Source organism: Panthera leo, chromosome D4, assembly GCF_018350215.1.
Source record: "Panthera leo isolate Ple1 chromosome D4, P.leo_Ple1_pat1.1, whole genome shotgun sequence".
Taxonomy (NCBI): Eukaryota; Metazoa; Chordata; class Mammalia; order Carnivora; family Felidae; genus Panthera; species Panthera leo.
In genome coordinates, this window is record NC_056691.1 from 90,956,365 (window position 1) to 90,971,610 (window position 15,246).

Genomic DNA, 15,246 nt, shown 5'->3' on the forward strand with positions numbered 1-15,246 from the left:
TCGACCCCCACGCTGCCCACAGAGGGCAAGGCTGCTTAAAGCGACCCCACCCTGATCTTTCGCAACATCTGGCTGTGGCTGGCACAGATAGATCCCCACATGCCCCTTTCATCGTGTGTCAACTGACATTAAACAGGCAAGACCTACCTGGCTAGGATCCTCTCCCCCTCTCTTTCCTTCCCAGTTAAATGGAAAGAATGAGTCAGACCAGGGCAGCTCACCCCTCGTACAAACACTGGCCTCGCAGCCGAACGCAGGGCGCAAGACCTAATCCCGCAGACCTCATCTAAGAAGTATGAGGAGGGCGCCGTGGGGCCCAGGACCCGGGCTGGCTTCGTCCTGCCCTCAGGCCCGGAACCCGCCACCAACCAGGACCTGGGGAGGCACACGGCGGGCAGAGAGGTCACCCACGGTGGTCCCCAGGCTTCACCAACTTCCCCCGTCGGCCGCCTGTTACCTAGATGAAGACCCCAGAGAAGAAGGCGGTGATCATGCCTCCGATGGGGCCGCAAGCCCCTCCCCTGGCTATGAGGTCTACCCTTTGGACTCCGACTCCCCAAACAGGGCCTGGATACATGGGAGTTCCATAATGGAAACGCTATCGAGGGCCCCAACTCTGACACTTACTAGCGCTGGGGTTTCTGTGGGCCTCAGTCTCCTGGCCTGGGGGATAGAGATGACACCTTTTCCCTTGGAAGCATGTCATCAGGATAAAACGATGCACAGAAGCCCTCAGGAGACGGGAAACGGAAGGAAGAAAAGTCCTAGAGACTCTCACCCTTGGCCTTCAGAGAAACCTCGCAAGCAAGCACACCTCCCACCTGGGTCACATCTGGGTCACATGCTGTTCCCGCCTCTGTTCCCAAGGAGAGGCCTGTGGAGCCCAGGGTCTGACTGTCCCTCAGCTGCCCTCCGGCCGATCAGAATGGTGGGTGGGCCCCACAGCCCGCAGGACAGGCCAATCGGCCTGTCCCCACGTCCCCAGCCCTCTCGGGGTTGGGGGGGTGGTAAGAACCCGCCAGCATGTGCCCTCCAGCCCCCGCACAGCAGCCCTCCCAGCACCTGTCCACAGGGACAGGCCCGCAGTGCTGCAGGGAGGGAAAGGGCCGGCTGGTTCCGAGCCGGGAGACCCACCTCAGGCCTGGCCTGCGCTGCCCCCAGCGTGCTCCCCCCTCCCCATGCCGGTCCTCGTGTGTGTCACTGACACAATCAGAAGGCAACGAAATGAGGGAAACGGAGAGGGTCCCCACCTTGAAGCGACTTTCGCTTATTTCCGGTGAGCAAGGAAGCTTTCGGAAGCTCGAAGGCCCTGCAGTTTGTGGCATAAGGGTGAAACCCACAGGCTCTGGAGGCTGGGTTCCAGCACTTTCCACCGTGGGTGCTGCCGTGAGGTCTCCCACCAGAGGTGTCTGGCAAATGGCAGCCACCAAACCCGCCCTGGACAGACCTGAGATCCTCCAGCCCCGCGGGTCCCGGGACGAATCTGTGAGGTTCAATGCCATCCCCTCACGGTACACACCCAAGACCGCTGGGCTCCCCTCCCAGCCGTGGGACACGGGGCCTGGATGCCAGGGCACCACTTCTCGGCAGCCTTCGACCCCAGGAACCCCCAAGCCCTCTAGTTCTGAGTTGATTCATCTGCAAAACAACCCCGAGGGCAGAGGCCAGACCACCGACTCCCAGTAAGACATCCAATTCCTTCCCCAGGAGCCCGGGCATGTCCGCCGTCCCGGCCTCGCCCTGCTGGGCCAAGGAAATGGGCCCCCAGTAGTTCCCTGGTATTCAGTGCCGTAGAAGGTGGACGGCCTGAAGCCGCTGTCCTAGGCCCTGTGTGCTGGCTCATCGGTGTCTCCCACACTCATCCCCTGAACTTCCCTTTCAAAGCCAAAGACGTGGCGGACTTCGGGAGGGACGGGAAGAGCGGGGGCCGGGGGAGGTGCAGACCCGGGCTCCGTCGTCTGCTCTCGTCCTCGGGGATCCCCGGTGGAGCCCACTCAAAGCCCCACCTCGCAGGAGACCAGACCTGCTCGCCCGCCTCCTTGGCTCCCGGTCAGTCCCAGAAAGCACCAGGCAAGCCAGGGCCCCAGACCCGGAGAACTCCAACCCTCTGCAAAACGCCAGCAAAGCTGCAGCCTTGGGACCAGCCCTTGGGGCGAGGACATTCCTGAGGGTTGGGGGAAGCCGTGCTACAGCTGAGCGACAGCCGCACAGGCGCTGGGGCAGCCGGGAGGGGACCCCACCCACAGCCTGCAGACCGAGCCTCGCCTGCCTGCGCACCGTGCTCTGCTGTTTGGCCCCAGCCAGCTCTGGGCGGCAGCCTGCGCGCCCCGGGGACACGGAGCCACGCAGGAACAGCGCTGCCGGTGTCCTCCTGTCTCGGGAGTGTCCCACTCAGGGCCTGGAACAGGTGGACAGTCCAGAGCCCAGGAGCCCAGCCCACGTCTTCCTTGGGCCTAAGGAGCACCAAGAAGGGTGATGTCTGAGTTCTCTCCCGTGGCACCTTCATGAGCCCCCGTGGCCCAGCTCCGCGGCCCGAATGAGCTCCCCTGCATCTACCCACGTATACTGACGCCCTGCACTTACCACGCGGCAATAATAACTGTGAGAGCCGGCACTGTGACGGTGCAATTCCTGTGTGACTTCCCCCCCACCCTTCCAACAGTCTTCCGAGACAGGTGCCGCTTCTATGCCCATTTCACAGATGGGGAAACTGAGGCACAAAGAGGTTCTCAGAGGTGCCTCGGCACCCGTGCTGAGCCCAGGCACTCGGGATAGGTAAGACGCGAGCACCCTGCCCTCCCAGCTCCCGAGGGAACTGAGAGGGTGGCCATCGGCCGCACGGCCCGCCTCTCCAGGCCCCTGAATTCTGAGCTCGTCCGTGCATCCTCCCTCCCGCACGGACACGTCACAGAGAGGAAAGTACTCACGCTGAACGTGCTGGGCAGAGTCTCCAGCTGAGCGTGACGTGATGTCAGGGGTCAGTGCCACAGTCACTGGGGTTGGGGGGGGTAGGGGCCGGATGGCACGAGGCTAGCCGCCGCTGACAGCACCCGACCCCGTGTGGATTATGGGGAGTTGTGTTACCTTTGACGTTTCCCCCAATCGCTGCTTCTGGAAGGTAGGGCCACCCGGAAGAATGCGGGGCAGACGCAGGGAGGGGGGAGCCTCTGCCCCCTCCTCGTCCCTCCCGGCCCTGCTCCCCTTGTAGGCACCCCCCCACCATTTATGCGGAAGCCTACAGCCTACCTGTTCAGGTGAGGGAGGCCGACCCTGAGAGAGCGCTGGCCTGTCCCACCCTCTCCCTCTCGGGCGGACCCCAGCACCTCCCCTGGAGCCCCCTGCCCGCCTCACCCAGCAGTGCCCACCCCCCAAGCCGGCCCCGCCACACTGGGTGCCCAAGGAGGACCCACACACTCCCTGCGGCCACTCTCCCAGCAGTACTGAGTGTAACGGGCCTTATTTAAACTATAAATCTGAACAACAAAATAAGTCCCCGGAAAATAACCCCGTTTGGAAATCCTGTCCCCGCACCTCCATCCTAGAAAGCGCCAGCCACCCCGGCCCTCTGGTGCGCGAACGCTCTCTGGCCCAGGAGGCACGGGGGACGCCGTCCCTTCCTCCTCTGCACGAAACAGGCTGAGGCTGGGCCACACTGTCCTCAGGAGGACGGCGGCGTCCACAAGGGAGCTGGCTCGGCAGAAGCAGCCCCCGGAGGAAGCCGGGGCTCCCCTAAGCATCTCACGCTGTGTCCAGAAAACACAGAACTGGGAAAAGCAGAGAAGAAACCGAACAGGAAAGAGATCGTGGTCACTGCAGCCTGGGCACACCCTGAGGACGTGAGAAAACACCTTCCCCAGAGGCACAAACATTGCTCTGGCTTCCCTGAACCACACTGAGGTCCAGGCGGCCCTTCCTTGTCCCTCAGCTCCCTGCACTGCCTGCCCCCGTGCAGGGCTCAGGGCTCTGGGCTCCCGGCTGTCCCCACACCCGGGTTCCGGGAACCGACCCAAGCTGGCCAGGGCACCAAGGGCCCACTGGACGCACAGCCACCCCCTGTCCTCCCCAGGAAGGTCTTGACCTTCAGCCAGGCGCAGTGCCCTGGGAACAGACCGGCCCAGGATCAGTAAGGAGGAGACGGGAGGCAGAGGCTCCCAGGCTACCCACCTGGGACCGTGGGCGGGCGGCGCAGACCTCGCTTTCAAGCACAAGGCCAGAAACAAAAGCCAGAAGCTGCCGAGACCCCCTCGCCTGGATCTGAGAATGACATCTCACCAGCACCGGTGATGGTCCTACACCAGCAGGAGGGCAAACTCACCCAGGGCCCGACCCCAACAACCACGGGGCCTGACAAAGCAGGCTGGCCTCTGATTGGCCAGCGCCCCGTGGAGCTGGTAGGTACCTCCCTCTGATTGGCCAGCGCCCCAAGGGGGCTGGCTAGTGCCTCTCTCTGATTGGTCGATAGCACTCCCTCCCTGCTGGCCAATGTTTCACTACGTCCCACTTCGCACTTCCCTGGACACAATCACCTGTTCTGGAGCCCGATTTGCGCACCGCGCCGGAAGTTCCTGTGCTGCAGGGACGCTCGCCTGCACCTGCCGCCCGTGCCCGGCCCAGACCTAGGTCGCGTTAGAGGTCCGCAAACACTTCCGGCCTAAGCACGGCCACTCCCGGCAAGGGCCAGCCTCTCCTGCGGTTCCCTGGGACCCCTCTCCCCAGCAGCACCGCCCCCCGGAGCTGCCCACTGCGCCTCTCAGTCACCCTCGGCAGGATGCAAGACGATTACTTCCCACCTTCCAGTTGGGTTGAAACGCCCTCTCTCTGTCATTGTGAGATCGCTCTTTTTACAACGCAGGCTGGGAGGTTTAACATGGAAGTGACTCCTGGTGCAGGCACACATTTGTGGCGTTCGGTACAACGACAGAAGACATGAGGACCCCTATTGCCAAAGTGCTGGCAGGGAAGACCAGGCCAGAAGAGTGACAGTCCCAGGCATGAAACACAGGTCCTGGCATCAGAAAACAAAGGGACCCTCTGAGTTCTGCACGCAGACGTCGCAGTGCCCCCTGGAGCTCCGCAGAAGGAGATTTTGGAGAAACTGGGTCAGACTGGGTCCATCTCTTGGGTCTGAGTCACCAAAGAATGGCGACATTCACTTCTAATGTGGGGTTATTACTTAGGATGGGAATCGGCCAGAAAAACTACCGGGTGAGTCAAAGCTGATGGGGTGATGCGTCAGACCGTGTGACCCCCACGACCACACGTCCACGCACATCCACTCACGTCCAACCGGGCGTTCATTCATTCCATAAATGGCTCTCCAGCCACCTCCGCGGGGCCGGCGCAAAAACAGCGTCTGGGTCTGCAAAGCCGCCACCCGCAACCCCCGCAGAAAAAACCCTCCCAGTGCACCAGCCATCGCGGTCAGTCACACAGGCTCGTGAGCTGGTCTCGTTCACTCACCGGGGGACATTTCCTGTGTCACCTCTTCTCCTGTTTCTCCCAGGAGGGGGACACGGGCTCCACTGCCCACAGGAGAGACAGGGAGCCACTCACACAGCCAGCCGGTGAGCAGGGCCAGGCGCCCGGCACCAGACCCCATAACACGGCTTCGTGTCGCCTCAGGGCCCAGGAAACACAAATTGGACACTGAGCTCACTCTGCGCTCTGCACATGTTATGCATTGAGCCCTCACCAAAACTCCTGCAGGACACGTGATCATCACCCCCTTCTAAAAAAAAAAAAAAAAAAAAAGGGAAACCGAGGCACAGGGAGGCTAAATGCACGGTTGGTAGGAGGGGAGCTGCGGGGAAGCAAACCCAGGCTGGCCGGCTCCAGCCGCCCGCCCCGAGCATCACCCACACCCCAGTCCTCACGCTGTGCCCGCAGCAAGGGCACATCTGCCCATGAGAAGGGCCAAAGCAGGCTCCACCTTCAGGACCTCAGGCTCCCCTCCCTCCGAGCCAGGCCAGAAAGTGCGGACAACGGAGGAGTGGCTCATCCGGGGGAACAAAAATAAGGAGGAAAAGAGAAACCCTGGTGTCACACTGCCCCCCTGTGAGGAAAAACATGTCATCAAATGATCAGGCCCAGCAGGACCCCGCTGGCCCCGCCGCAGGACCCGCAGCCCCGGCGTCCCCCCCCCCCCTCGAACGCCCCCCCCTCGGGCTCCACGGCCACGGTTCATCTCAGCACCGCCCATCAGGCGGGCGTGGCTCATGGCAAGGAGAGAAATGTCACCTGGCCCCCGGCTCCCCACACACACCAGGCCCGGCACACAGGACAGCCTCGGGAAACCACGCAAACACAGGCACGTGCAGGCGCACGGACACTCGCACGGACACGTGGGTCCCCGCGCGTGGGCACATCACACACACGCACCTGCTCCCACACGCACACACAGACACCCACACGGGTGTACCGCCCTCAAAGGGGCTCGTAGCACATTTCCACACATGTTGCCACACGTGGCCTGGCCACATGAGCCCAGGAGGTGACGCGGGTGGGAAAGCGTCCCCACCACGCAGACGGGGTCCCACCCTGACTCAGCGGGATGACCGAGCCTCCTTCCGCTGCGCTTCTTCGGGAACAGTCACATTTAAAGCCCATCGTGGCAACTGTGCTCTGTCCCTTCTGCAGAAATACCACCCAGAAGAGCTCGCGGAATAACGTCCTACGTAACTCGGGGGCTCACTGTGCATCAGGCACATTCCACACGAGCAACTGTCAAAGCAATTCTCCCCACTTTCCGGAGGGGAAAGCTGAGGCAAACGCTCAGTTGGCACTGACCTCCCAGCCGCCCACACTGCTCCTGGGGCTCATCTCCCCTCACGTCTAACTGCCCATCCCCAGCACAGGAACCCAAAGTCGTGGCCAGAGGCGCCCCACCCGAGCCGAGACTGTCAGTTGGCACATGGGTCCCCACGCACGGGCAGAGAGGGTTAGGGCAGCCCCCCAGGTCTCCACTCGTCCCCCAAGAGACCCCCTCTTTTGTCACTGCAGCCACTTCTGCTGGCACAGCCTCCCTGGACAAGCGGTGCTGGGGGCGCCCTGCCAACCAAGCTAATGAGGGGCTTTCCAGCCAAGGGAAGCAGCCCCAGAGCAGAGTTTGGGATGTCCTGCCAAGAAGGAGGGGCGGACAGGAGTAAAGCCAGAGGTGGATGAAGGCACCTGCTAAGGGAGGGGAAGAAGAAGAAGGAAAAGGCCAAGTTTGGTGTCACCTCCTCCAGGAAGTTTCCCCAGATCTCCCCAATGGGGCCAACCCTCCCAGATGATTTAAAGTGACACTTGGCACCAAAATGAACAGTGAAACAAACACACATGCTGCTCAGAGGACCTGGGGCTCCTGCACCGAGGAGCCCGCCCCCGCTCACCTCCGTCCTCCCATAACCCTCCAGGCCAGGGTGCAAAGGCCTTCCGGGTCCAGGTAGGTCATGCAGATGAGTGAAAGGCCAACTAAAGAGAAGGAACAGGACAGTGCAGACTGCTTTCAATCTGGTTCCTCTTGAAGGCATTCCAGTGAAAAAGGAGGGAGGGAGGGAGGGAGGGAGGGAGGGAGGGAGGGAGGGATAAGGGATGGAGGAAGTTGGGACCTAAACACTGTTGGCCAAAGGCAACTCATCCTTCGCCCCAGGGTGAAGGGGGGGCGCACATGTGGCAGGACCGCCCCCTTCCCCTGCATCTGCTGCTCTGGGCACCAGGCGTCCCCCAGGGAGGGCTGATAAATGGATGTGAAGTGAAAAGGTATCCCCCCCTCCCCCCTTAAGTCAAAGGCGCCAAGGCGTGGCCATGCTAAGCAGAAAGGAGACCCTCACTCAGCACCCAGATGAAGAGGTCACACAGACCCAGAACATGGGCTCCCGCACCTTGCAGGCCTGTGGGAGGGTCCGGTGACATGATGCGGGCACAGGGCCAGGCAGATGCCAGCACATCCGTTGTGATGTGCAATTAACACATGCAGCGGTCTGGACTGGGGGGGGGGGGGGGACCTTGCTTTGCTCCTTAAATGCAAACCCAGGGTGCCTCAGGGTGTAGGTGATCATCGCTAGTCTGCCCTCTAACTGTTCTGTTATTAAGTGGGGGGGGAGGAGGGGGGGACAGTCTGCTCCCCACCCCCTCAGCTCCAGCCAACAGTGTCTGTGATCCAGGGAGGAGGCAGGGCCAGACGGCCAGAAGGCAGGGGCGGGGCAGGCGGGCATCAGCTGTGCTGGGCTAGGGCGTGGCCGCGGTGCTTGTCCAGAAATATCTGAAGGGTGGGGTAACGGGGCAGGCTCTGGCCGGCACCCCAGGAACAGCCCTGGAGCAACATCACAGGAGAAGGGACTTCGTGCCCTGCACCCGAAGAAACTCCTGCCTGGGGCCCCCGCTGGGTGGTCAAAGCCACTGGGCAGTGACCACAGCTCCGGCCCCTCCAGCCACTGAGATCTGGACCAGATGAGGGACAGGGCTCCAGGGAGCCAGCCTGGCCTCTGAACTCCTCCCACTGACTGCTCTCTTCTGGGGAGGAGGGAAAGGGGGAAGGATGGAAAAGGATGTCTTTCCAGCCAACTTGATTGAGTCAGAGGAAATTTAACCGTTTCGTATCTGTCAAGTCCCACAAAGCTTGGACGACTCTTCCCACAAAATTATTGCAAGAAGCAGGCACGTGACTGGACTCAACCAATGACGGGCCGAGGAGATGACCTCAATTTCCAAATATTGGGGTCACGTTTCATTTCACATACTCCCCTCCACCCGTTACAATGTTAAAGGGCCCCAAATGCAATCTTAACTTTTCATTCCTTCACACACTTGGCCAAGGAGAAGGTAGGAAACAGAGCCATGTTCAGAGAAAGCTCGGAAAACATCTGGCTCATCCCACAACGGAGAAAAGGACAGGCGCCTGGGAGGACCGCTCCCGCCTGCCCGCATCTGCGGTGGACAGCCGCCCTCCTTGGCCACGCACTGCCCATGACTTCGAGACGGGTCCCGCCCTGGGAGGTGGGACGGGTCTGGGAAACCCGCTCGGGAAAGCGGCTTCTTCACACGCTTCTAACGGTCTTTCTGACCAAAAGCCAAATGAGCAACTCCCGGGCCAGGGGCCAGGCTGCTGCCCCATCCCCTCTGCCACGTTTCTGCTTCCAAGGGGCCGCCCTCGGGAAAGAGGGGGTCGGAGAGGGGGCAGGGACTGCAGGCGCAGACAGAGCCCGGGAATGGAGCTGGGGGCCCACTGCAAAACTGCCAAAGGCGTGATCCCCAGCCTGCACCCGGCCCCGGCTTTTGGGGGTGACGACTCCCCTGAAGGGTTCCGTCCTGTGTTCCTGGGGAAAGCCCATCTGAGGAGCAGGACGGGGCTAAGGCCCCCGGCCACCATGGGGCCCCCACCGACTCCAGATCACTTTCCCGGAGGCCACAGTTGTCCCCCCCGACCCCGCCTTCAACTGATCCCCGGGGGGGTGGGGGTGGGGGGGAGTCATTTAGCCCAGGACCTTGGGCACGTTGGTGGCAGCCCAGGGATGAGAGAGCAAGTCCCCAGAGCTGGGCTAGGCACCCCTCGGCTCCCAGTCGTGCTGGCTGGACACCCTGACTCCTGCTCGTTCTCTTTGGCCCACCACACACCCATCGCGCCAGGAAAAAGGGAAAGGGTATCTCAATCGGGAAGTGTAGCGTGGAAAGTGATTCTTCCCACATGGCTTCAAATCACAAAGTGGCGGGGACAAGGGGGCTGGCGGTGGAGCGGCTGGCCAGCTGTGCCCCCCAAATCCCCTGACCTCGCACCAGCAACTCTGAGCCTCGTCTCCAGGCTTGTTAGTGGGGACTTGGGACATTCTGAGACCTCCGATGTCTGAGGCTGTGCAAAGACCCATCCCACAGGGAACCACCAAGGTGATGCTTAGAAGCCACGGTCCCATCAGGAAGCTGAGTGGGAGGGAGTCAGAGCTACAAGAGTCCAGGCAGGCACCCAGGGGAGTGGGCTCCTTCCAAGTCAGACCTCTGGCAGGCAAGGGCCCCATCTGTGGACCATCTGAGCCTCTCTGCCCAGACACCACCACCACCTCCCAGCTCTGCCCCGCAAACCCCATCTCTGGGAGGCAAACCCAAGAACAACTGCCTCCGCGGGGTCAGGGGGGGGGGGGGGGGATTCGGAGCAGGGCTGGAGGGGCTTCGGCTTCTGGGATTCCCAGGCCGGGGGCCAGTGTCTCCCCCCCACCCCGCCCCAGGAGCCCGGCCGGAATTGACGGGCTGCGACTCTAGGGGGCGACCCTTTCCAGTTTTCGGGAGAGGAAGTTCTGCCGGCGCGAGTGATGTGGGACGGAGATACTAAGTTTCGGGACAAAGTTTGCCGGCCTCGGGGACAGACCCTCTCGCGGATCCAGCGCCAGGCCCTTCCTCCGCGCGCGCCGCGGCCCCACCCGGCCGGCCCTCTGGCGCGCAGGGGTACCGCGCTGGCGCGTCTCCCTCCCCGGGCCCCAAGGCTGGCATTCGGAGAGGCGGCCCGCGCGTTCCCCGAGCTCGCGGGTGGCGGTGGCGGGGGGAGGGGGGGGGGGAAGGGGGAGAGCGCCCCGGAGGCTGGCGGGGGCCGGGGATGACAGCCGCCCCCGCGCCCCAGCGCCTTACCTGCGCGGCTCAGAGGCGGCGCCCACAGCAGCAGCAGCAGCAGCAGCGGTGGGGACAGCAGCGGGGCGCCCGGGCGCGGCGGGCTGCGCGCTTTCCAGCGGGTGTGGACGTCCATGCCGGCGGGGCGCGGGTCGGGGCGCGCGGGGACGCACGGGGGCGCGGGGCGCGGCCCGGGAGGGAGCGGACTCGGCGGGGACCGCGCGCTCTAGGAAGTCATGGGGAGCAGCCGCCGGCGTTCTCTTTGTGGCGGTGGCCCTCGCGCCGGGGCCGGCTGGCGCGCTCGCCCACGCGCGGGGGGTCGACCTTGGCCCGCGGGGCGGCCGGGACCCCGCTCGGCTCGCCGCCCTCGCCTCCTCGCCCCCTCCGACTCCTTCTCGCCGCCTCCTCGCCGCCGCCGCCCCGCGACCCGCTCCCCGTGCGCGCTCCGCTCGAGCGAGGTCCTGCGCCAGCCGCGGGGACGGAGAGTGCCGACCTCGCCTTGGGCGCCGTGCTCTTTTCCCCCCTAGTCCTCCCTCCCTCCCCCCTGGAAGGCACCCGCCGCGGCTGTCGATCCCCCGCGCCCGCAGCAAATCAGAGCCCGGCGCCGCGCTCGGCCGGGCCGGCCCCCGCCTCCCACTGGGCGCCGCGGGCGAGGGGGCGGGGCCGGCGGGCGAGTCGCGGCGAGGAAGGGGCGGGCCCGGGGCGGGCGCGGGCGCGGGGCGGGGGCGGCGGCCGGCCCTCGGCGAGCGCGCGCGGACGAGCCCCGCGCCGCTCCCCCGGGCCCCCCGCTCTCCCCGCCCAGGTGCCCGCACCTGGCCCACCCGGGGAGCCAGCGTGGAGGGGCCCCGGGTTTGCTCACTCTGGGCTGGGAAAAAAAAAAAAACAAAAAGTTGCCGCTCAGCCCAACTTTTTCTTTTACGTGGACGAGCTCCGAGCTCCTCTTCTGGGTGGAGACTGAACTTCCAATTCAGCCAGATCGGGGCGCCCAAGACTGAGGCCGACTTGTCAACCCGCCCGGAGGACCCGCCCTCCACCTTCCCCCTCACTGAGGATTGGGCGTGGGAGCCCAAGTTAGGGTCTGACCTCCCAAGGGTCCCAGAAGGAGCCTGGAGGTTGCACATCTGGGATCTTAATCAGGCGAGGTCGGCCGGCAACCCACCGCCGCCACCACCACCACCACGCCCCTCCTCGCTCCCTCCCGCGCCCTCCCCCCTCCCCCGTGACCCCTCTGCAACAAAAGGAAATCAGAGGGAAGGTGCCCCTCGGGGAGGTGACAGCGGGCAAAGGGGTGAGGGGTCGGGACCCACTGCCCTGGGGACTCCCGCCGGGCGCCCGCCTTCACTTCTTTAAGCCTTGGGGAGGGCCCGCTGGACTGGACGGCAGGCTGCCCCTTCTACCAGGCTCCTCAGCCCAGAAAGCCTCCCGTCTGGGACAACTGCAGGGCCCTTCTTACAAAGAGAAGGGGCGAAGGCGTTTTCAGGGGCTCAACATTCCTGAGCCGTCCAATCTGGACCCCCTAGAGCACACAGTTCCCCCAGGGGTGCTGGGCCAGGGCCGGGGCCGCTCCCTGTTACATCTCCAGACTGGTGCGAGATTCCCCAAACGCCCTTTCCTGCCCACCATTCCAGAAACGGGGACTTGGGGTGGGGGTGGGGCGTACTTAGCTTTGCTGGGACGGACGGCCACGTGCGGCTTCTGGCGTGGGTGGCAGGTGGCGGCTGGCCGCCGAGCAGCTCGGCTCCGTATCTGCCGCACGTGCCCTTCCTGGTGCCACTAATGCGCGGGGAGGGCCGCACCGACAGAGGGGAGATGTTTGGGGGGCATTAAGTAAAGCAAATTGTTCTTTCCGGTTTTTATATTTCTTTGTTGTTGTTTTTTTCTGTGTAAGTCGTATGTATGATCGGAATTGTGTGTGTGAGTGGTGTGCATGCTCGTGTTTATGCATGAGGGGCGCGCGCGTGTGTGTGTGTGTGTGTGTGTGTGTAAGCTAGAGCTGGTCCTTTACTTGTATGCACCTTAATGAGATTCTACCTGACACTTCTGAGCCCCCAGCCCCAGCCCTGTCGGGCCCGAGAGTGCCCCCCACCAGTGGGAAGGCCGGCCTCTCTCCATGACTTGGGGTGCTGACACAGGTCAGTGGCCTGGCTACCAGGAAATAGTACAAAACTTTCGGGGTTCTAGCTTTTCCCAAGGACATATGGCACTTCTCGGACAGTCACGTGCCCCTCCATCAGGCAGCCACCCGGAGTCCCTCTCAGTGATGCGCAGAAAGCTTGCCCCTCGCGGCCCTGAGCAGACAGGACAGATGTCATCCTATCCCTGGAGAGCAAGGGGTGTGAGGTCTTGGCCAAGCTGATGAAGGTGCGTCTCCATTCCATCCAAGCCCGGAGCTGGGTGGGGAGGCCAGTTTCCATGCCGCCAGGAAATGCAGAGAAAAGTCCCTAAACTGAGCGGCCTGACCTGCCAGACCAGGACTTAGAACAACTTGACTGTCTGAGTCACCATTTCAATTCCAGTGAGCACAGTGAAAAGGTCAGCCACCCCACAGGGGACCCAACAGGGTGCGGGGACTTACCCAAAGTACCAGCTCATGTGTGCCGCAGCCAGAGTTTGCACCCAGATGTCCCTTTTGGGTGCGAAACAGGCTGATCACCTCGCCCGGGTTCACGCAACAGTGACTGGTGGTGGTTGACCCCAAGCCCAGCATCCCCCGGACCCTCCCGCAACTGATTAAAACAGACGGCCTTTGAGAACTGTTTAATTTGCTCTGGGCCCTAGAGAGTCTGCAGTGAGCAAGACACCCGGGTCCCTTTGGCATGGGCCTGACAGCTGCACAGAGACTCGGTCATCACCTGTGTGGGGAGTGGCCGCCTGTCAGCCCACATCTTCTGTAATTCATGCCAGGTTCCAGTCTGGCCCATCCCGGTGCCTGTACCTCCAGTCGTGGCACTTGGCCATGGGAGGGACTCACCAAGATCCGGGGCTCTGTGCACCCCGGCCACGGTCGCAGTATACTTCCCGCGGTGCCCGGTGAAGAACGGGACAGGCCAGATGTGCCCCGAGCTCTGCACCTGCGATCTGACCACCCAACGTGCCCCTTGCTGCCGTAAGTTCTTCTATTGACTATCTATGTAGCGGAGTTGTGGTTCTCCACAGAGCGTCCACACGAGCACCAGGTATCGCCCTCCCCTGGGCTGTTGCAGCTGCCAGCCTCCCATCTTAAGGGGCCACTCAGCCTCCCAGAGTCATTGCCTGGCTGGGAAAGGGCCGGCCCGTTCCCGAGAAGCGTTCCAAGGCAGCCAGGTTCCCGCCCTCCTTTCCCCGCTGCGGGTGGAAGCTCATGGCCCCACGGACAGGCGGGAGGGACCCGGGTGTCTGCTTGCCCTCCGAGAGTTCACGGTCCGCTGGGGCACCCAGGTGGGCCCAAGGCGTCTGGGGGGCTGCGGCCCAGCAGAGTGAGTGGCCCCCACACCTGTCCACAGCCTGGGGCTGGGTTCCCTCTGGCCACCCAGGGATGACGCTCCTACCCCGCATCCCACACCTGCAGGTGGTGTCCTGGGATGGGAGCGGCCGACTCAGCTAGGGCCCCGGCGGCAGCCACAGGTGAATTCTCCCCTCTGCTCCTCGGTTTTGTTATCTGAGAAGCAGGGAAGAGGGACCCCACATCCACGGACCCAGTAGAACATAGATGAGCAGGTGATGGGGCGCCAGTGGGCGGGGGCGGGGGGAGCTCAGTCGGTTAAAGGACCGACTTCGGCTCACGTCATGATCTCACGGTCCGTGAGTTTGAGCCCCGCGTCGGTCTCTGTGCTGACAGCTCAGAGCCTGGAGCCTGCTTCTGATTCTGTGTCTCCCTCTCTCTTTGCCCCTCCCCACTTGTACTCGTGTGTGTGTGTGTGTGTGTGTGTGTGTGTGTGTGTGTGCACGTCCCCCAAATAAATAAACATTAAAAACATTTTTAAAAAAAATAAAAATAAAAATGAAAAAAGAAGGTGAGCCAGGAAGGCCTCGGAGATGCCAGCGCCCCTCCCTCTCTGCTCCCCGTCCCCCAGCCCAACCCCCTCCCACACACCCCCCACAGCTGGCCTGTCTTCCTCCCAAACCCCCAGTCAGCAGAGCAAGGACCCTCCCTCTGAGGGAAGAGTTCCAACAGCAGGGTGTGGATGAGCCAGACCTGAGCAGAGACCCTCCTGCCTCACCAGGTGCCTCACTGGGTGTGACCCTGGGGGAGGCTGTCTGCAGAGGGGTGGCCCTGCCGGCTCTGGGGACCCCCACCCCTGCCCTGTGCAGCTGTGAGGCTCAGCACACCGCAGGGCTCTCCTTCCACCCTGGGGACCAAGTGCTATTAATCCCAGGGTAACTTCTGAACAATTATTAGCAAAAATCATTACTTATTATTTTTTTAATGTTTACTTATTTTTGAGACAGAGAGAGACAGAGCGTGAGCAGGAGAGAGGCAGAGAGAGAGGGAGACACAGAATCCAAAGCTGAGCCATCAGCACAGAGCCCAACGTGGGGCTCGAACCCACGAACCGCGAGATCATGACCTGAGCCGAAGCCAGACGCTTAACCAACAGAGCCCCGCAGGAGCCCGGAGCCCCCCAGGAACCCCAAAACTCACTGCTTTAAAGGCCAAGGGCACAGCATGTCCTTCGTCATCCTGTTTCCATCATG

At 62.9% G+C, this 15,246-nt stretch overlaps 1 protein-coding gene across 2 annotated transcripts in view; it reads right to left on the reverse strand.

Moving 5' to 3' along the window:
* The window catches only part of COL5A1 (collagen type V alpha 1 chain), a 149,121-nt gene extending 138,372 nt beyond the window's left edge, over positions 1–10,749 (reverse strand). For both annotated transcript variants that reach the window (XM_042914277.1, XM_042914276.1), the window contains exon 1: positions 10,594–10,749. In XM_042914277.1, coding sequence (XP_042770211.1) covers positions 10,594–10,708 — 115 coding nt within the window. In that variant the 5' untranslated portion in view covers positions 10,709–10,749. The remainder of the gene's footprint in view (positions 1–10,593) is intronic.
* Between the last annotated feature and the right edge of the window lie 4,497 nt (positions 10,750–15,246).